The 22,563-nt window shown below is 41.0% G+C and overlaps 1 protein-coding gene across 3 annotated transcripts in view; it reads right to left on the bottom strand.

Moving 5' to 3' along the window:
• Positions 1–7,620, bottom strand: part of LOC124622216 (integrator complex subunit 3) — a 73,914-nt gene extending 66,294 nt beyond the window's left edge. For 2 of the 3 annotated variants that reach the window (XM_047147864.1, XM_047147865.1), the window contains exons 1-4: positions 7,460–7,620; positions 5,943–6,373; positions 4,159–4,430; positions 2,353–2,498 (exon numbers count right to left, since the gene is read on the bottom strand). In XM_047147864.1, coding sequence (XP_047003820.1) covers positions 2,353–2,498; positions 4,159–4,430; positions 5,943–6,373; positions 7,460–7,534 — 924 coding nt within the window. In that variant the 5' untranslated portion in view covers positions 7,535–7,620. Of the gene's footprint in view, positions 1–2,352; positions 2,499–4,158; positions 4,431–5,942; positions 6,374–6,849; positions 6,973–7,459 lie in introns of those variants that run through there. The other variant, XM_047147866.1, reaches the window with a different exon arrangement.
• Between the last annotated feature and the right edge of the window lie 14,943 nt (positions 7,621–22,563).

Raw genomic sequence — 22,563 nt, 5'->3', positions numbered from 1 at the left:
AGACAGATACTGCCTACAGGAAAATTAAAGAGACCTTTTGAGAAAAGAGAACCACTTGTATGCATATCAAGAGCTCAGATGGAAACCCAGTTCTAAGCAAAGAAGGGAAAGCAGAAAGGTGGAAGGAGTATATAGAGGGTCTATACAAGGGCGATGTACTTGAGGACAATATTATGGAAAATGAAGAGGATGTAGATGAAGATGAAATGGGACATATGATACTGCGTGAAGAGTTTGACAGAGCACTGAGAAACCTGGGTCGAAACAAGGCCCCGGGAGTAGACAACATTCCATTAGAACTACTGACAGCCTTGGGAGAGCCAGTCCTGACAAAACTCTACCATCTGGTGAGCAAGATATATGAGACAGGCGAAATACCCTCAGACTTCAAGAAGAATATAATAATTCAAATCCCAAAGAAAGCAGGTGTTGACAGATGTGAAAATTACCGAACAATCAGTTTAATAAGTCACGGCTGCAAAATACTAACACGAATTCTTTACAGACGAATGGAAAAACTAGTAGAAGCCGACCTCGGGGAAGATCAGTTTGGATTCCGTAGAAATATAGGAACACATGAGGCAATATTGACCCTACGACTTATCTTAGAAGCTAGATTAAGGAAAGGCAAACCTACGTTTCTAGCATTTGTAGACTTAGAGAAAGCTTTTGACAATGTTGACTGGAATACTCTCTTTCAAATTCTAAAGGTGGCAGGGGTAAAATACAGGGATCAAAAGGCTATTTACAACTTGTACAGAAACCAGATGGCAGTTATAAGAGTCGAAGGACATGAAAGGGAAGCAGTGGTTGGGAAGGGAGTGAGACAGGGTTGTAGCCTGTCCCCAATGTTATTCAATCTGTATATTGAGCAAGCAGTGAAGGAAACAAAAGAAAAATTCGGAGTAGGTATTAAAATCCATGGAGAAGAAATAAAAACATTGAGGTTCGCCGATGACATTGTAATTCTGTCAGAGACAGCAAAGGACTTGGAAGAGCAGTTGAACGGAATGGACAGTGTCTTGAAAGGAGAATATAAGATGAACATCAACAAAAGTAAAACGAGGATAATGGAATGTAGTCGAATAAAGTCGGGTGATGCTGAGGGAATTAGATTAGGAAATGAGACACTTAAAGTAGTAAAGGAGTTTTGCTATTTGGGGAGCAAAATAACTGATGATGGTCGAAGTAGAGAGGATATAAAATGTAAACTGGCAATGGCAAGGAAAGCATTTCTGAAGAAGAGAAATTTGTTAACGTCGAGTATAGATTTAAATGTCGGGAAGTCGTTTCTGAAAGTATTTGTATGGAGTGTAGTCATGTATGGAAGTGAAACATGGACAATAAATAGTTTGGACAAGAAGAGAATAGAAGCTTTAGAAATGTGGTGCTACAGAAGAATGCTGAAGATTAGATGGGTAGATCACATAACTAATGAGGAGGTATTGAATAGGATTGGGGAGAAGAGAAATTTGTGGCACAACTTGACTAGTAGAAGGGATCGATTGGTAGGACATGTTCTGAGGCATCAAGGGATCACCAATTTAGTATTGGAGGGCAGCGTGGAGGGTAAAAATCGTAGAGGGAGACCAAGAGATGAATACACTAAGCAGATTCAGAAGGATTTAGGTTGCAGTAGTTACTGGGAGATGAAGCAGCTTGCACAGGATAGAATGGAGAGCTGCACCAAACCAGTCTCAGGACTGGAGACCACAACAACAACAAGCTCAGATATAACTTCATTCGAGAGGCATCACAATCCTGTTTACTGTTACAACTCCAAGAGCATAAATTCTTAAAAGTGTGGACCAATAATTGCTTCTTCCAATGTATATCTCATAAAAGCATGAAGGTAAAATTGGAGGGATTCCACCTCACTTGGAGGTTTGCATACAATAAGTCTTCCCATGGAACATTCACAACTAGAACAGGAAAGAGAGAATGGGCAGTTCTAGACAAATTACCTTTGCTACTAACACCAGAAGATGGTTTGTGGAGTATAAACAAATGTGAGAGTTTTTACATGGATTTCTCTTCTTCCACTGTAGGCAGTTCTTTATGGGAGCTGAAGAGCAACTAACAATGAAACTTGCAGGATAAGTAACGTTATCACCCCCCCCCCCCCCCCCACACACACACACATGAACACAATATTCTTTCTTTGATTCTGGAGACAATAAATAGTTTATCTGATCACAATAGCCAAACATTAAAGATAAAACTTGTCAAGAAAAATACTGTGTAAAAGGATAGACATTAACAAATTAGACACAATATTTAGAGAACTTATAAACTGTGTCAGGAAGAAAGACATCAACCTAATTCAGAAAACTGGCTATAAACAAGACTCACCTGCCTTTGAAACCATTCTTGATACCGTTTGTGATAACCAAATCTAACTTGTGAAGTGAGGAAGACCAGCTTTCTCTCCATATCAGGTGTAAGACGTGACTGTAAAAACCTCCTTGAAGTCCTGGACTGTAGCAGCTGAAGGACACCTGCCCAAAAATCCAATAATTACTCACAAATTTGTGTACAAGCAACACACATATGAAAACTGAATATTAACTGTTTTTTACTCTGGCACAACAAAGCAACACACAAAACATATGTCTTTCATGAGATCACATATCATGACAAATATAATTAATTTTAAAATGAAAGTTCCATTAGTCTTAAATGTTATAAAAGCAAACTGTCAAATATGACTGTTAATGAATCCCACTAACATTTTTCTGAAATTTGTGCGATTAATTGGGGATTCCTTTTTATCAGATCATATAGGTACTATATCCACATCAGAGCTGACATCATCATCACATTACCTGAGGACTCATTTGGTCTATCACAAATGATCATGACAAACTGATACATATTTGTCTTCTATAAGTAACTTTATAATGGGAGATAAAAACCTTATGGCAAAGGAACTGAATGTATCATTATACCACAATGTACTGCTTAGTAACTACAAAATTTGTTCTAATTTTCTTTTCTTTTTATTTATCTTCATACTGAAGATCCTTTTCAAACACAGTCACCATAACTGTGATACCTATTGAACAAGAATAAATTCAGTATACTACCATCTCATGCTGTGTTCACATACCCTTTAGAAAGGCACATTTATTACAGATATATAATTGGAAAAAAAGTGTTTCTCATCTCAAAAATGTGAACAAGTTTATGAAGTTCAGTGAATCATTTTTTACTCCAGTTTTGTTTACACATTCGAAAAAATCTTTCAATCATGACCCAAATATTTTCTCTAACTGCAACACTGCCAATTTCACATTTGTGTTGTGTGCAGAGTTTTCCACATTTTCACCAAAATGTTATGAGACATACTGGTGAATAATTGTGTCTTAGTTCAAGTTTGTTTGTGTAACCAATAGGTGACCATATTAGCAAGACGAGACCAAGTACATGTTAACTCTTTGATTCTCTGATGCTGGGCTCAACAAAAGTATGTATAAGTCCCTTTTTTATTATTCTTATATTAAGAAACTAGCACTGAACTTACTAATTTCTAGATGTAATCTAATATACCTTCTTGAGTAGTATTTACACATTTTTCTTCCTTTAGAAGATTACACTGCAGATAAAAGTATACTTTATATCTGGGTAACACTTTATAATTGCAGCTGTTAAGTCATATACTAGTGTGTGTGTGTGTGTGTGTGTGTGTGTGTGTGTGTGTGTGTGTGTGTGTGTGTGTGTGTGTGAAAAGGGGGGGGGATGGGTAAAAAACACTTAATTGAACAGGACAAACATCTACATGGTTGCTTATGGGTCTAAACATTACCAACTCATAAAACATTTTTAAGCAAACAGCGACTGCTGTTAAACCATTGGTAGGTTGATTTGGGGGAAGGGACCAAACAGCAATAGGAGTAGGTAAGAATGAGGAAGGAAGTCGGCCTTGGCGTTTCAAAGGAACCATCCAGGCATTTACTTGAAGTGATTTAGGGAAATCACGGAGAACCTAAATAAGGATGGCCAGACGGGGGTCCAGTGTGCTAACCACTCCGCCACCTTACTCTGTGTGTTAAACAATTAAACAGGAATATATTGAAGAGTGGAATTAAAGTGGCTGTGGGAATAATTTAATTTTTATCTTATTTCGGACAAGAAGAAAGGAAAAGCTGTTCTACAGACCTGTGAATGTTGGGCACAAAGAGCGTGGGTTCAGCAAAATATCCTTCCACAATTGCTCAACTTCTGGAATTCGTGCAACGTTTTGAAGCAATCGTACAAGATCACGGCCAATGGCCAGGCAATCCGAGAAACGCTCTCGTAACAATGTCACAACGAATGTAACTTCACGCTGCCGCAGGGCAGCCAGTGATGGTGAGAAATGGTCCTCTATAAGGCGCAAAAATGTGTAAGCAGCAGCAGCAGTCAGCAGCGGAAACTTATCCAGCCATGCCCTAAGGAATGAAAATATAGAATTTATTTTAAGAATTACCAACAGAATAAGACCACAATTTGCTGCCTTAATGAGAAGTGAATACGAATTTCTCAGTATATTTCAACTGACCACATTGTTTTAAAGTTAATGTAAAGCATACGATTTAATATTATTACAATATTTTTTTCCCTTTTGATTATTAAACAAGAGAATGTATCTGTTGCAATGAACACAGCTGAAAGAAAATGAACTACAGATTTAAGGCAACATGCATAAAGCACATTATTCAGACATCATCTTTACAATCTTAGGATGAAAATCATTACCTCCCATACTGTGGTACCAGTGATGTCTAAACTAGATGTAAATGACAAGGGTAATGATTAAACATTCCTTAGTGGTTTGACATTACTATCTTTGGTATTCATTTTTACAACAAGGGGGGGGAAAAAAAAAAAAATTCTTTTCGCTTTTCAGGTGCAACATGAAATCAAAATGGTTTACATAATAAGCTGCAGCTGATAAATAACATACACGAAAATAAGCAAGGAGGTACAAAGCCAACGCAATCTTTTGGCCTAATAAATTGTGTATATACTCTAACTTACAATTTATTCATTGATACGTTTTGTGGAAACAGTCAGCATTGCAGACTGGGTTCTACAGCCTCACGAGGTACATGGCTTTTTCATACTACAAGCAAAATATATTTCTTACAAAATAGATGTTTTTTCCTCTCAAATGTCCTAGGCCTAAGCTATAAATTTCAGATGCAGAATCAAGACTCTTCTAAGTAAGTTTCATTTCTATTTCTGAATAATTACTTCAGATCCTACTCATATCACAACCTGCAATCGTAAATATTCACAAAAGCCGTAAGGTATTTGGAACTAAACATACTGGCATCAGGACATTTATAACTTCAGAAGAAACAGAAAATATATTAGAGAACATGATATGTAGGAGTTCCCACATTAAAAAATGCAAGAGGCAAAAATGATACTGGTACCTCACAAGCAGATTTTATGACATGGGGTACATAAACCAGGAAAACTCCATTGTAGGCATATAGTCACAAAGTGATAATTGACAAAATGGTAATAATCCTCTAAAGAGTAAAAATATTTTTTGCCACATCACACCAGACAACAAATAAAAAATCTGATAGGTTCTACTTACAATTTGACAACAGTGACAAATAATTACTTGTGATATAAACAGAATAAAGTGCACTATACAAACACACACAATGCTGAAATAAAAGCTCAAAATCGACACTGGTTCAATATAGAGACAAAATATCTGATAAAAATGGTCTTTAAACAAAACCACTCTTCTGCTGTTACTTCACCATATTTTAAAACGAAAGTTATATAAGTATTAAAAGAGGTAGTGTTTAGAACCAACTTTACAGTAATCGCTGTGATATGCCTCTTACTTGGTTATGAATTTTAATTTTATCATTATATTTTTAACTTTTCTATAATACAATAGTAATCAATATGGTCATTAAAATAGTAGCTCGCAGTACCTGTTTTCGGTGTAGAGATCAAGCAGAGCTTCAACAAGAACAAGGTTACGAGGCGAGACATCTCCTCCTGCAGCATGCCTCTGCAAGCTCCAACAAAGTGAATCCACATTAGCAACAGAAGCACGGATCATTTCTCGAACAAGCCACAAAAGTTGGGAACGCGCTCTATCAGTAAGTCTGAGGTATCGTTCCATAACAAGATGAGTGAGACTAGCAAGCACATGTGCCAGTCCATCGCGGGTAACTAAAGTAAGATCACGATACCATCGAGGTGCCCGTTCAGGTTCTGTTAGTATTGCATACAGCAGGCCCAAAGAAAGCTCTTCATGTACTTTATCCTTGCAAACAGCTGCATTAAGTGCATTTTGTGCTTCCTTCTCAGAAAGACCAGACACCAGTGACTGCAGTGATGCATAGCACTTCTCATATTTCTGGAAATAAAAGGAACATACTGAGAATGTGCACATAACTACTTTAATAGAGGGGCATCAAATCTACTGACAACTCAAAATCAAACTCAAAGTACTGGTAACAATGTTTGTTGCATGAATTATGCTGTATAAAATAACAGGTGGATATAAAGTTTTAGCCTCTCATTTATGTAAAAACATAAAATTTATCACATATTATCAACTATTTCTATTATTGTACTAGAAAATAGTTTTGTATTACTAACAAGAAAGAAAAGCAATTTCTTTTATTCTAATAGCAGTAAAACAATGGGATTTGCAATTGGAAATGATGACTTCAACATAATACACACCTTGGGAAAACTTTGTTTACATAGCTTTACATTGAAACGTATCCAATACTAAATTGAGGTGGTCTATATTCTGCACTATTTTGAGTCTTACATTAATGTGTCTGATACTGGTTAATTCAATGAAGCTTATGACTAAGAACTTACTCCATTTAGTGGCAGCTAAAATTCTCAGTTTCTTAAGCTCAGAACCCGAACAAAATCAATATTATAGAGGCAAACACTAAAAAGCATTTACAGTTCAAGTTTCAGAGTGTTCACTGGAGTGTGTACACATTAAAGCAACATATCAATGAAGGTGTCACACGAATTCCATCACTTCTGCTATCCACAATAACAACACTTACTGAAACAGCCAAACGACACAAGTTTTATAAATTAATTTCACGTACTCTGTGGTTATTGGCTGTTTATTTTTCCCATTCAGTAACCACACATAAATGTAAATTTTCAGAAGGCCTTCCAAAGTGAGTATTGTACTAACACGCATACATAAAACTTTCAAATCTAAAAGTTATATTGTTTCAACTCAAAATTTATATTCTTATCAATAAGTACAACATTTCACCATGTAGCAGTAACACAGCAGATGCGCACACACTTTTTTTCATTTATGGGATTTCATTCACAGGTATTCAAATAGCCCTCGCAAAGCACTACTAGCGCCATCAAACGACAGTTGAAGGAAGTAAAACCAGCAATCCATTATGGCCGCCTTGTACATTCTAACATGAATAAAACATGCAATTATTTTTACCTCCTCTAATTCATCCTTATTTTCCAAAACAGTAGAAATGAATAGCTTCTGCGGCAGCGGTTTAGTTTGCTCCATGCTTTTAAAAACGAATCACTGGGTCTACACAGCTACGAGCAATTAAGGTACGGTCTCTGCATTCTACATCATTTGCCTGCCCTCGAAACGCGTTCTGAGGTTAGCGGATGAATACATTCAGCTTGTCAGCTTGTAAACTTATACTTGAGCCAAGAGAAGTAGTGCGACGTATAGTCGTGGAATTATCAGTGTATCACCATCACACAACAGACGTGTTGGAATTGTGAATATGTTGCCGCTTATGGTCTCAGTAAAAATAATGATATTATTTACTGCGACAAAAGCAGCTCTGCGGCAGACTATGTACCCACGACTGTCAGATATATTTACGTATGCTCGACACAAATGTAATAGACTCGCTCGTCTCTTGTGAACACTGCAACGACATCGATTTGAAAGAGAATGTACGAACAATTACGAGTGGCGTGTAAAATAACAGCGGTAAGCTCAGTGTGAGCTAGGCGATTGCTGGAGGTGGGACGACAAGGAAAGGTTAAACTAAAGAGATCAGTGTTCCAGTGAGGTGTGGTACGAGTCTGTAGACGTTGAGAAACGCGTTTTAGCAGACATTGCGCTGATAAGTGTATCAAATGAGAAAGCTGTAAAGCCATGTGTAACCAGTTTCGGTCCCCTGCGTTAGATATAACAATATTTCTTGTGGAGAATAGCTGTGTTACGCACATACATTGAACATAATTTCTTAAGCTGTGTTAGAGAAATAAGTTTTTAATTTTCGTTGGCACGCGTTGACTATAACCTACATAACTTTGTTTATATGTGAGAAGAAAGAAATGATTGGAGGCGTAGGTTTTCGTGCGTGCTGTAGAAGAGGTGACGTATTAAACGTGGCATTGAAATTGTTTGTACATTTACGGGAGACAATTTTCCGTACGGCATAGAAAACGTGGGCTATTGAAACTTTTTCTCGCGCAAAATCAGCAGACTATCCGTATATAATTTGGATGGTGAATTCGATTAGGTAATATCAAAGGTGTTTAGTGTGTGATAACACGTAGTTCCGAACGAACACAATTTTAGATTGCATAAAGTTTTACTCCGTAACTTCCGTATACATTCTGGCCTTCTGTGGGTGTGAGTTTTCGTTCTCTGTGTGTTTTATCAAAATTAACGAAGCTGATACGAAAAAGATAGATTCACATAAAAAATTACAACAACGATTTTGAGTTGAATCCATCATTGTATGATGCGAGTTTTCGGAGGAAAACAAGTTTAGGCGGTATGAAAATGTGTTAACTTAAAGGCAACATATTAAGAAAGTAAGAGCGTACATTTCAGTATTATGTCATTGTTGAAGTTTTCTCCAAATTAAATCTTGTGGTTGGATGGAGTCAGGTTGCTGCCAAATCGGTGGCAACTGTTATTAGGAGAACTATTAGTAATGTAGAATTTCATTTGACGTCTTACCATTTAATAAAGTCATTATGCTTGTGCAGTCAAAAAGGCCTGTATTTAAGAAAGAGTGTGTGTGTGTGTGTGTGTGTGTGTGTGTGTGTGGAGGGGGGGAGGGAGAGAGAGGGAGATTGAAATTGTGTATATGCTAAGTATACATTGAAGGATGTTTTTTCCTAAAAAATTGCATTTTTGTTAACCCGTGTGAGTGTCGCTAGGAAGCTGCAGCCAGCTGTATTAAAATGTTCAAAATATATAAAAACTTTCCTTAAGAGTAAGGGTATTGAAGTGGAAGTTGGAGAGAGAACTCACTTTTAAGTTTTGCCGCGCTTCGTTTCAAAGTTTACTGCGTCGTTTGACATAATTTGGACGGAAATATGAACATAAGAATAACATTACTAAGAAAAGTATTGTCGTCTATCGACAGATACGTTTTATGGTTAATATTTTTCAAAGCAATGGCCTCGTGAAGTATATCTGCAACTAAACAAAGCCACGTTGCTGCATGTTGCAATGTGCGTGTAATGTCAGAGTGAAGAGTTAAAAAGTGAACAATGGTTGTATTGTTTCTTGCGGTTTGTTGTCCCACAAGACACGTCTGCGCTTTCTTTCATTTCATCTTCTAAGATAGATCTCTTGCATAGATTCATGTCAGTCAGGGTTAATTTCATTTACAGAAAACAGGGAGTGGGAGAGAGATGATAATATTAGATGTGAACTTTAATGTTATGATCATTTCAATCAGTTTTACGGTATTTCAAGTTAGTAGTTCCAATTTATACGTCTTGACGTTTTTACTAACTATAATTAACTACTTCTGCCACTGAATATGAGTATCCTTTGTGAAATATAGGCAACAGGATTTTACGAATACATACGTACCACATTCTTCTGTTTCGTTTACCCTCCCCCTAAATTGGTAGCGTTCAAATCGTGCAGATAAACATTTATTGAAGGAAAGTTTTGAAGAGTTGATTTGTGATGCGTTCCTGTGTAGGGTCGCATTCATAAAGCAGCTTGGTTAATAAATTCTTCATTTACGGAAATGAAATAGAGAATACGTTGCAACGGGAATGAATATTCGCATCCGAACCGGTGATTGCCACTTTTCCCGTTTACATGCTCAATTTTTTCACGAGCTGCGCGTTGTATTGTTGCCACCAGTTTGCTCATTAATATGTGCTCCACAACTAAATACCAAGTTTTCTCTTGGGAATATATTTCCTGCAGATTTCTTTTTAGGCGACTGAGCTTTCAGCAAACATTTGAGAATGCGTTAGACGTGGGGCTGTTACTAAGAGACGAGCGATAATAACATTCCGCATACCGAAAAATGAGTCTAGTTTTAGTGTCTTAGGCATGTGAAAGGGGTCTGTTTGCACAGATGATGCGAAAGTTAAAAAACAGTGGATGTTTGAAAGTCCTTTAGTCTTAAAAAGGGCACACATCACCTCTTGGAAGGACGTTTTACGCAAAGAAAAAGTAAAAATGGAACGTAACCGAGGAGGCAGTTTTCGATTGCAGAAAGAAATGGTGAGGATACAGAAAATTTATGGAGGGACTGTTAAGTGGGAAATCAAAAAGGTCAAGCTGAAACATTCGAATAAATAGTTAAGGAGCGCATGCTTGTGCGTAGCGTACGATCAGTACAAAAAGTGGTGAGAGAAAAAAAAGCTTTTGTGTTTCTCGCAAAGTTCGTCAGGTTGACGAAGCATAACAAAGCTGTTAAGCCTGCAAATTATTTGGTTCCGAAATTTCTGACAAAAACTCTGCGGGACCGGGACTAAAAACATGTTGCCTTTGTCTGACGCGATGAGCGTACTCACCTTTCACGATTCTACTAAACTCGTTAGGGATAAACGGCTGTATCGACACATTGAATCAGTGACTCGGGACATGGAGATCACTAGAGCTTGCGTTAATGGCATAATTTGTAGAATTAAAAATGCCTGGATTTACAGACATTAAAACTGTCGAAATGGTTCACACACACACACACACACGGCTGCACGAGGACTTACAATCTACATCCACCGTATTTGTAAAGAAGTCGCAGATCGGTATCCAGTATTATACCATTTTTGCAGTGGTCGAAGAGAAAAGTTTGAAACAATAGCGATTATTATCGCAGCAACTAGAGGGTATGTCAGATTGCATTGTATTCTGTCTCGGTATTTATGTTTTGTAGCGATAAAATTGAGTCAAATCAATTTCGCGAAGTGCACACTCGCGCTTAATGTGCTGCCATTAAGCGACCAATTAGATACATCTACATTTATACTCCGCAAGCCACCCAACGGTGTGTGGCGGAGGGCACTTTACGTGCCACTGTCATTACCTCCCTTTCCTGTTCCAGTCGCGTATGGTTCGCGGGAAGAACGACTGTCTGAAAGCCTCCGTGCGCGCTCTAATCTCTCTAATTTTACATTCGTGATCTCCTCGGGAGGTATAAGTAGGGGGAAGCAATATATTCGATACCTCATCCAGAAACGCACCCTCTCGAAACCTGGCGAGCAAGCTACACCGCGATGCAGAGCGCCTCTCTTGCAGAGTCTACCACTTGAGTTTATTAAACATCTCCGTAACGCTATCACGGTTACCAAATAACCCTGTGACGAAACGCGCCACTCTTCTTTGGATCTTCTCTATCTCCTCCGTCAAACCGATCTGGTACGGATCCCACACTGATGAGCAATACTCAAGTATAGGTCGAACGAGTGTTTTGTAAGCCACCTCCTTTGGTGATGGACTACATTTTCTAAGCACTCTCCCAATGAATCTCAACCTGGTACCCGCCTTACCAACAATTAATTTTATATGATCATTCCACTTCAAATCGTTCCGCACGCATACTCCCAGATATTTTACAGAAGTAACTGCTACCAGTGTTTGTTCCGCTATCATATAATCATACAATAAAGGATCCTTCTTTCTATGTATTCGCAATACATTACATTTGTCTATGTTAAGGGTCAGTTGCCACTCCCTGCACCAAGTGCCTATCCGCTGCAGATCTTCTTGCATTTCGCTACAATTTTCTAATGCTGCAACTTCTCTGTGTACTACAGCATCATCCGCGAAAAGCCGCATGGAACTTCCGACACTATCCACCAGGTCAACGAGAACAATGTTGTAACTCAGCCGTCTTTCGCTGTTATGGATAATAGTGATTAAATGCTGATCATACACTATCTGATCAAAAGTATCTGGACACCCAGTGGACATCAGTATGGCGCGTATCCACCCTTCGAATTTGACAGCTTGAGCTCTGCTGGCATCACTATCAATAACGTGGCGGAATGGTAGCAGGTTCTTCCTCAAGAACCGAAACCAGAGAACATAGGCTTCATTGTAGGCCGCTGGGGTGTGGAGCGACGTTCTAATTCAGTTGTCGTCAAACCTTTTTGCTTAAGAGCCAATACTGGCGTTTTAGGGCGACACGTCGGGCCGCATAAGAAGGGGAGGGGAGGGGGGGAGGGAGTGTGAAGTGGTCACTCAGACATATTCAGTTTTCACCAAACCATGGTTACTGAATGAAGCTTACCACTTTCACATTTTCAATCTACATATTGTAAGGTATCACACCAAATATAAAAAAGAAAATATTTCTGAATTACATGCGTTTTTCTCAAGGTTTACGTAGTGACAAATATCCGTACCTAAGCAGGTACTGTGGCCAGTGCCATCGCAATAGGATCTCATGGTTTTTTTTCTGATTCCGGGTACGTTCTCTAAGCATCTTCATACCCTAGCGTCTGAACGAATACCGAGCGTCTGTTTGCAGCAGACCGTTTACAATCGGCGTATTGTATTAGGCCGAAAATAATAGAACAGAGACGGTTTTAAGTAATATAACTTAATTAATTCAAAGGCAGACGATAGCTTTGTATATGAAATGGTTTTAGAAGTCAGTTTTATCCACGGTATTGTTTGCTTTTTTTGAAAGTAACCAACTTTTATTGGGGTGAACACCTTGGCCTCCAGAAGTGACCGAAGTGGCGCTGCAGTCTGGAACCGCGAGACCGCTACGGTCGCAGGTTCAAATCCTGCCTCGGGCATGGATGTGTGTGATGTCCTTAGGTTAGTTAGGTTTCAAATGGTTCAAATGGCTCTGAGCACTATGGGACTTAACATCTGTGGTCATCAGTCCCCTAGAACTTAGAACTACTTAAACCTAACTAACCTAAGGACATCACACACATCCATGCCCGAGGCAGGATTCGAACCTGCGACCGTAGCAGTCGCGCGGTTCCGGACTGAGCGCCTGAACCGCTAGACCACCGCGGCCGGCAGTTAGGTTTAACTAGCTCTAAGTTCTAGGGGACTCATGACCTCAGAAGTTGAGTCCCATAGTGCTCAGAGCCATTTGAACCATTTTTGCACCTTGGCCTCTTTTTCTCGATGCGAACTGTGCCTTCTTTTCCCAATCGGACGTCATGTCCTCATGAGTGATCCACAGAAGGACCTGTCAAATTGAAATAAATAACAAAGAACTACATGTGCAAGCCAAAAGGCGTTATTTAATTATTGATATGTTAACAAATTATTACTCGCCATGAAAGTGAGGTAACGAGAATAATATAAATGACTTATATCAGGCAACTAAAAAATAAAATCGTTTTTACTAAAAAATAACTGAACAAGCTTCGTCTGTCTGTGTCACTGACAACAATGGCGATGTATATTAGAATTAGTTTGACCACTTCCTGGTAGGCAGCAACGCTGTGGGCAAAAAATAGGTATTCCCGCCGTGGTCACTTTACCACCTTCTCCTACCATTCTTACTATTAACCGGTAACCTCCACAAATTAACTAATAACAGTAACTGCAGTTTGAGAGACAATCACAAATCCTTACTAAATGCTTTGAATGACATTTTTCTTTTACTCATTGAAGTGTATTACAGGATCCCTAATTTGATTGCATATTATTTACTATAAATACGTACCACATTTGAAGATGATCGTCTGTATAATGCGTATTCACGAATCCATGTGATTTCCGCTTGACATTTATACCATAGTAGTTGATCGGTGATAGTTGCACACGCTCGTGAATCGTCAGCACTGGAAGACAAACAATAAAACATTCCCCCTCTCACTTCTATTAACCCTGTAACGGCCGCACTGCATATCATTCTGCCCCTGACGCGCAAACTTTACTTAGCTCACGGCCGAATTCACCGACGTCAATTAAGACTGAATCTCATCTTTAAAATATCACTCTAAGTATTTTGTTCGTTACTGGGCAAGAAAGGTACACTCTTAAGAAGCTCTGAACGTTAGTTAACGTTTATGGATTTGGCTGTTAGTTGCTAGACGGATGTTACAAAATACGCCTAAGAACCTCTGGGCTCTAGACTTCTGGAGGCTGTGCGGTTCTACGCTCTACAGTCTGGAACCGCGAGACCGCTACGGTCGCAGGTTCGAATCCTGCCTCGGCCATGGATGTGTGTGATGTCCTTAGGTTAGTTAGGTTTAAGTAGTTCTAAGTTCTAGGGGACTGATGACCTCAGAAGTTAAGTCCCATAGTGCTCAGAGCCATTTGAACCATTTTTGAACAAGCCATCGCCTCACAGACGCTGCTTAAAAAGAGTGCATTGTCACTCTGATACAGTCATCGACTCCAGACTGTTGCTCTACTGCACGCAGTTCACAGTGCCGTAAAAAGTGTTCACACCCTTTCGTATTTAGCGTTTTCTTAAGCACAACGAGTGAACCACACACTAAACACGAAAAGCGCCTTCATACCATAACACCACCTCGTCCGTACTTCCATGTGGCACTACACATGTCAGATGGCATTCTCCAGGCTTGCATCAAACCCTTCCATCGGACTGCTGTAGGACAAGGGTTGCCAAACTTTTCCTCTGACGGAATGCTGGTACTTCGCCAGAACGCTGTATTTTCAAGGTTGGCCAAATTTTTAAAAAAATGAGGAAAAGTTGTTTAATGCAGTGATTTTGAATCGTAACTAATAGCACAGAAACCACAATAATATTTTAAAAAATAATTAGTATCGTCAAATTGTGAAAAAGAAAGGCAAAGGTCCGGAGTTCGAGTCTCGGTCCGGCATACAGTTTTAATCTGCCAGGAAGTTTCAAGAAACGCGATGTTATTAATAGCACTTACTCACTTCCTGCGAAACACACTGCTGTAGAGTAGACGGTAATTCAACACTCCAGATCACTCGTATCCAGTCATCAACTGCACAATGGCGTCGTTCTTTATGAGGGTGGTCGAAAAGTTTCTAGCCTAACAAACAAAGACTGACAGAAATTTCATAATACCAATTTATTTTTAAATATAATACTCGTGTTTACTTATACAATTGCGGGCAGGCTCAGAAACGTTCTGCGAACCATTCAAATAAAAGGTCTTCGATTTCGAGTCCAACCAAGCGTTCACAGCATCAACCACTGCATCATCATTGTCAAATCGTCCATTGAGGTCTTTTTTTTATATTTGGGAAAAGAAAAAGTCTAATGGAGCCAAATCAGGAGACTATGGCGGATGACGTAATTATTTGAACCCGCAGCCACGCAGTTTTTCCAGTGTTGCGAGGGCTTTGTGCGCCAGTGCATTGTCCTGATGAAAAAGAACTCCACGCGCCAATTTTCCGCGCCTATTTTCCTTCATCTCTTCACTCAAACAGCACAGAAAGGTGCAATAGTATGATGCATTGATATTAACTACCTTTTGCACCTTACCGGCTGATTTTTGCACCAGGAAGATTTTTGGAGTAGGGGATGAAGGATGTTTCCATTGTTGTGAGGCCGGCCGGTGTGGCCGAGCGGTTCTAGGCGCTTCAGTCTGGAACCGCGCGACCACTACGGTCGCAGGTTCGAATCCTGCCTCGGGCGTGGATGTGTGTGATGTCTTTAGGTTAGTTAGGTTAAAGTAGTTCTAAGTTCTAGGGACTGATGATCTCAGATGTTAAGTCCCATAGAGCTCAGAGCCATTTGAACCATCGTTGTGGTTGTTGTTTTGTTTCAGGAACAAAGCCGTGATCCCACGTTTCGTCCATTGCCACATACCTTGCAAGAAAACCGTCTTCATCCGTTTCAAATTGTCGTGTGATTTCTTCACAACAGTTCGCCCCGATAGCTGAGTGGTCAGCGCGGCGGTTTGTCACACCAAGGCGCCTGGGTTCGGTTCCCGGCTTGGTGGGGGATTTTCTCCGCTCAGGGACTGGGTGTTGTGTTGTTTTCATTATCATTTCATCATCTTCAGTGGAAGGCAACGGGAAACCACCACTGGAATCACTTCCCTAGACGCTCATGCGGTGGACCTCTCTGACGAGGCCTCCACCATGGCAAGACCTACCGCAAGGCAGAACACAAAGTTTCAAAGTTTCTTTTCTTCACAACACTGCAGGCGCCCCCGTCTCTGACCAGCATTAAAGTCTTTCGGCACCCACCAAGACGAAACTTTCCACATTCCAAAAATATACACAATAATACCATGAGCACACCCATGGGAGATTCCAAATGCGGTTTCAATGTGCTGAAACGTTGTTTTCACGATCCTGCAAAATCCTATCGTGTATTGCAGTCACTGTTTCCTCATTGACAGGTCTTCCGCTCCTTGGCGCATCTTCCACATTCGTTCTTCCACGTTTGAAGTCGGACACCCATTTTTTAACTATTGTGTAAGACGGAGCACTGCCATTAAATGTATTCCGCATGCCCTCCGCAATTTCCTTGGGCCTCATTCCCTTCAAATAAAGATATTCAATCACAGCACGGTTCTCCATTCTCTCGTTATTCGCCATTTTGCTTGCACGATGGTATACAACGCATCCTAGCGGCAAGACTAACGAAGCTGGGGCCGCGAAATTTGACTTGCTTAGGCCGGTATTACACTATCAAATTTCTTTGTCAAATATCTTTGTCCAATATCTTTGTCAAAGATATTTGATGGTGTAATAGGGAATTTTGTCAAATGTCATCCAATATTTGATCAAATCTAGGGCCTCGCTGTAGATTTGATCAAAGAAGTCACTTGTCTTCTGTTCACTGCAATGTGACATGTTACCACATGCATTCTGTCGTCTGTAGTGTTTTTATAAACATTGCCGGTAAATACAATTGGTGTGTGCTGATAACTACAAAATTAACAGAGATGTATGAAGTTGATGAGGCGCTTTACAACATGAGGCACGACGAATACAAAAATAGATTAAGGAGATTGCAGACCTGACCTGACCTGACCTAACCTAACCTAACCCAACCTTCTCGGAATTGGAGTGTTACAGTGAGCCTGTCTTCCGCAGATGTAGCAGTTCTTAAGTGAATATTGTGCTTTGTGATATGAGGATACACTTCATTGAGCACATACAGAAATATATGCTCATCCATTGTTAAGTAATTGATGTACGACTTCACATCCTCCACTATAAGCTCACATAAAAAGTTTTGTTGAATGCTTTTATCGTGTCGTCGTAAAACCCTCGGCTTCACCCAGGTATGTTGCCCCCCCCCCCCCGCCCCCCCCCCACTTCTGTTCCGCATGTGCACACAGTGCAATTGTGGTACATGCAACTGCTGCGGTTAATAACAAGCTGTTGTCAGCCATCTTGATCTTTGACGAAAAATATGATGACAGTGTAATACCCCTTCTAGCGCAACGTCAAAGATATTTGTCAAATATATTTGACGGAATATTTGATCACATCTTTGACAAAGAAATTTCATAGTGTAATACCGGCCTTACTCACAAACCCATAAAAGTAGGTAGTGATGTTTATGCGAGACATTACGGTAGCTATGTCGGGGTAGAAACTTTTCGACCGCGCCTCGTACATCTCCTGAAGTCTCGCTTAGAACTGACTACAGAAATGTGTGGCTTATGAGGTGCTGCTGGATCATTGTACCCCATTCTTTTAACTCCCAATGTAAAGTCAAAGTACTAGTTGAGCTGCAATTTGGAAATCACTTATTTGTTGAGAGTCTTGTTCTTCCGCCCTTTGTAGTGATCGAAGGTCGCTGTCCGTCAGTATATGTTGTCTGCCTAATGTTGGTTTAGTTTCGGTTGTTCCTTCGCATTTCCACTTCACATTCACAGGACCAACAGTCGATTTGGAGTGTGGTGGGCAGGGGCACTACAAATGTTGTGTGGACAGCAAGTTGAAAATGTGGGTCTCACGGGGAGCGTGTCAAAGATAAGTCCCTGCAGTCGCACTATCCTCTCTGTCCTCGGTGGCTCAGTCAGATAGAGCGTCTGCCATGTAAGCAGGAGATCCTAGGTTCGAGTCCCGGTCGGAGCACACAGTTTCAGCTGTGCGCGTTGATATTTATCAGTGCATGTAAGCAGCTAATTGTCTGGATTTCATTGTCAATTCATTCTTCGAGAGCTGCAAGGTCACCAATAGTATGTCTGAAAGAACAGGTACCATCTTCATATACACTACTGGCCATTAAAATTGCTACACCAAGAAGAAATGCAGATGATAAACGGGTATTCATTGGACAGATACACTACTGGCCATTAAAACTGCTACACCACGAAGATGACGTGCCACAGACGCGAAATTTAACCGACAGGAAGAAGATGCTGTGATATGCAAATGATAAGCTCTTCAGAGCATTCACACAAGAATGGCGCCGGTGGAGACATCTACAACGTGCTGACATGAGGAACGTTTCCAACCGATTTCTCATACACAAACAGCAGTCGACCGACGTCGCCCGTGCTGAATCCCAACGGCCTCGTATCACTAGCAGTCGAGATGACAGGCATGCCGGCTGATGTGACCGAGCGGTTCTAAGCGCTTCAGTCTGGAACCGCACGACCGCTACGGTCGCGGGTTCGAATCCTGCCTCGGGAATGGATGTGTGTGATGTCCTTAGGTTAGTTAGGTTTAAGTAGTTCAAAGTTCTAGGGGACTCATGACCTCAGATGTAAAGTCCCATAGTGCTCAGAGTCACTTGAACCATGACGCAACTTATCCGCATGGCTGTAACGGATCGTGGAGACACGTCTCGACCCCTGAGTCTACAGATGGGGACGTTTGCAAGACAACAACCATCTGCACGAACAGTTCGACGACGTTTGCAGCAGCATGGACTATCAGCTCGGAGGCCGTGTACTCAACGACGAACCTGGGTGCACGAATGGCTAAAACACCATTTTTTCGGATGAATCCGGGTTCTGTTTACAGCATCATGATGGTCGCATCCGTGTTTGGCGACATCGCGGTGAACGCACATTGGAAGCGTGTATTCGTCATCGCCATACTGGCGTATCACCCGGCGTGATGGTATGGGGTGCCATTGGTTACACGTCTCGGTCACCTCTTGTTCGCATTGACGGCACTTTGAACAGTGGACGTTACGTTTCAGATGTGTTACTACCCGTGTCTCTACCCTTCATTCTATCCCTGCGAAACCCTACATTTCAGCAGGATAATGCACGACCGCACGTTGCAGGTCCTGTACGGGCATTTCTGGATATAGAAAATGTTCGACTGCTGCCCTGGCCAGCACATTCTCCAGATCTCTCACCAACTGAAAACATCTGGTGAATGGTGGCCGAGGAACTGTCTCGTCACAATACGCCAGTCACTACTCTTGATGAACTGTGGTATCGTGTTGAAGCTGCATGGGCAGCTGTACCTGTACACGCCATCCAAGCTCTGTTTGACTCAGTGCCCAGGCGTATCAAGGCCGTTATTAGGGCCAGAGGTGGTTGTTCTGGGTACTGATTTCTCAGGATCTATGCACCCAAATTGCGTGAAAATATATTATACTAGAACTGACATGTGATTACATTTGTCCAATGAATACCCGTTGATCGTCTGCATTTCTTCTTGGTGTAGCAATTTTAATGGCTTTAGTGTAATATCTTCAAGGAGGGGTTGAGGCTTTTTTGTATGTCCGATGCACACTCTGATTTGCTGACTATTGAGATCGCAGACGAAGGCGATACGTTGGGTTTCAACAGGAAATTCATCCGACCACAGCGTAGTAGCCAGGAATATACAGGGTGTTTCAAAATGAATATACCGGTTTTAAGGCTTGGTAGCATTTATTTAATTCAATTTATAGTTTTAAATAACGCATCAAATGAAAGAGCAACTCAAAGGGAAGAGTATGGAACGACCATGAATGAATGAAACTCTCTCTTGAACGAATGAGAGTCTATCACGCGTAGTCCCAAGGAACAGTTCGTCCTTGTCGTTCGCAGTTGTGATAATCACTAAAGCCTACATACTACGGTTTACATGCCAGCTTCGCAAACGAAATTTCACTGCAGTGGCGAATCGACATTTCACCTAAATGGGAATGTGAACACACTTAATTTGTGTATCTGGGTTAAGCAAATCCCCACCAGATGGTAGAGTTGCGACGAGACTCCTCTCGACTTTTTCGGTGAAGCAATTACAGCTGGTGTTTCTCACCCGGAAAATGGTGCGCCATATCACTGGCATAACTCAGCACGCGACTGGTTAAACGACGTTGTACCCGACCGCTGGATTAGCTGCAAGGCGCTGGATGACAGAACTAGTTTTATATGAGCTTCATGTTCACACACGATCTGACACCATGCGATTTTTGTCTTAGGGGGTTCATAAAAGGATAATGAGTGTATGCCTTCGCTACCAGGTGATGTATCCGACTTCAGAAATAGCACTGTTACAACAATTTCTATAGGCATAGTGATCAAGGTTTTGGAAAAAGTTGCCTATCGACTCGATGTGTGACGATGGTGAGCACATTGAAAACTGCTATAGTTGCTCTTTCATGAGATGTATTATTTATATTTTTAAGTTAAATGTAATAAATGCTACAAAGCGCCGGCCGGAGTGGCCGTGCGGTTAAAGGCGCTGCAGTCTGGAACCGCAAGACCGCTACGGTCGCAGGTTCGAATCCTGCCTGGGGCATGGATGTTTGTGATGTCCTTAGGTTAGTTAGGTTTAACTAGTTCTAAGTTCTAGGGGACTAATGACCTCAGCAGTTGAGTCCCATAGTGCTCAGAACCATTTGAACCATTTGCTACAAAGCCTTAAAACCGTATATTCATTTTGAAACACCCTGTATATTAATAAACAGTTGGAGTTTACGTTTTAAACCAAATGCTCAAATGGTTCAAATTGCTCTAAGCGCTATGGGACTTAACATATGAGGTCATCAGTCCCCTAGAACTTAGAACTACTTAAACCTAACTAACCTAAGGACACCACACACATCCATGCCCGAGGCAGGATTCTAACCTGCGACCGTAGCAGCAGCGCGGTTCAGGATTGAAGCGCCTAGAACCGCTCGGCCACAGCGGCCGGCAAAGCCAAATGCGCAACATCTCCTTAAATACTGGTGAGCCCGTGTCTCGTGACATCTAATCTGCCAGTTGCGCATTACATAAGACTTTCTTGATAAATTTGATCATACTGTATGCCGAATATATATTAAAGGTCGAATGAGTAAGGGTATCTCTGCTTTGTTTACCTGGTCTCTAGCCACTAGATTAATAAATAATACAAGGGCGTGCTGAACATTAATGCCTCTGAATTTTTAATGTGAAAACTCTTAAAGCTTGTTTAATAAAACAAACGTTATTAACGTTCAACATCTTTGTTCTTCATATCTACGTGTTTGCAGCGCTCTGCCGCTAGACTCCGAATTGTTGCGCAAAACAGGGCGGTATGTAACGTAACTGTGAGTATGCGTGATCCTTCAGCATGACAATGTCAGACTACACATGAGCGCGACATCTGCAACAGCCTTGGGTTCATTGTCATCGATAATCCTCCATACAGTCCCGACTCGGCGTCATCCGATTTTCATCGTTTCAAAAACTTAAAGAATGCCTTCGAGGGCTTCACTTTGGTAGTGATGCAGTGGTGCAAGCAGAGATAAGGCTGTGGCTCCGTCAAAATACCCAAAACATTCTACATTGACGGTACAACGAACTGGCCTCTCGTTGGGAGAAATGTGTTCGTCGCCAGCGTGACTATATTGAGAAGGCATGAGAAGGCATGAAGAAGAAAGATGTAGAATAATTGTTTCTTCTACAATGACGGAAAAATAACACCATGAAGGAGTTCTGCGATGTAAACGAAAGTTGGTAGGCCTGTTTCCCCTCGTCTATTCAGATTTGGCGCCAGTCACGTAAGAGTGACGCTAGTAGCACCACTGTGAGGATGCAAATTAGATTTCCTTTCGAAACACGCTGTAACGGACGTGAGCGTTAGTTACCTTTGAGATTCGACGTGGGGAGTTGATGTTAGTCAAGAATGTCTTTAAGGCGACAAAGACGCCATTTTCAACACCCCACTGAGTTTGAATGAGGTCGTGTGATAGGGCTACGAGAAGCTGGATGTTCCTTCTGTGGTACTGCAGAAAGACTTGAAGGAATGCAGCCACTGTACATGATTGCTGGCAGCGGTGGTCACGAGAAAGCACGGTCGCAAGAAGACTGGGCTCTGGTCTACCATGTGGTACCACCGGAAAGGAAGAGTATGGTGTTCAGCGTAAGGCTCTGGCGCATCGTATTGCATCTGTAGCAGCAATTTGAGCAGCGGTTAGCACTACAGTGAGCACAACGAACTGTTACAAATCTACACTACTGGCCATTAAAATTTCTACACCAAGAAGAAATGCAGATGATAAAGGGGTATTC

The sequence above is a fragment of the Schistocerca americana genome, chromosome 7 (genome assembly GCF_021461395.2).
Source record: "Schistocerca americana isolate TAMUIC-IGC-003095 chromosome 7, iqSchAmer2.1, whole genome shotgun sequence".
Lineage (NCBI taxonomy): Eukaryota > Metazoa > Arthropoda > Insecta > Orthoptera > Acrididae > Schistocerca > Schistocerca americana.
This window is presented reverse-complemented; position numbering and strand designations above follow the sequence as displayed.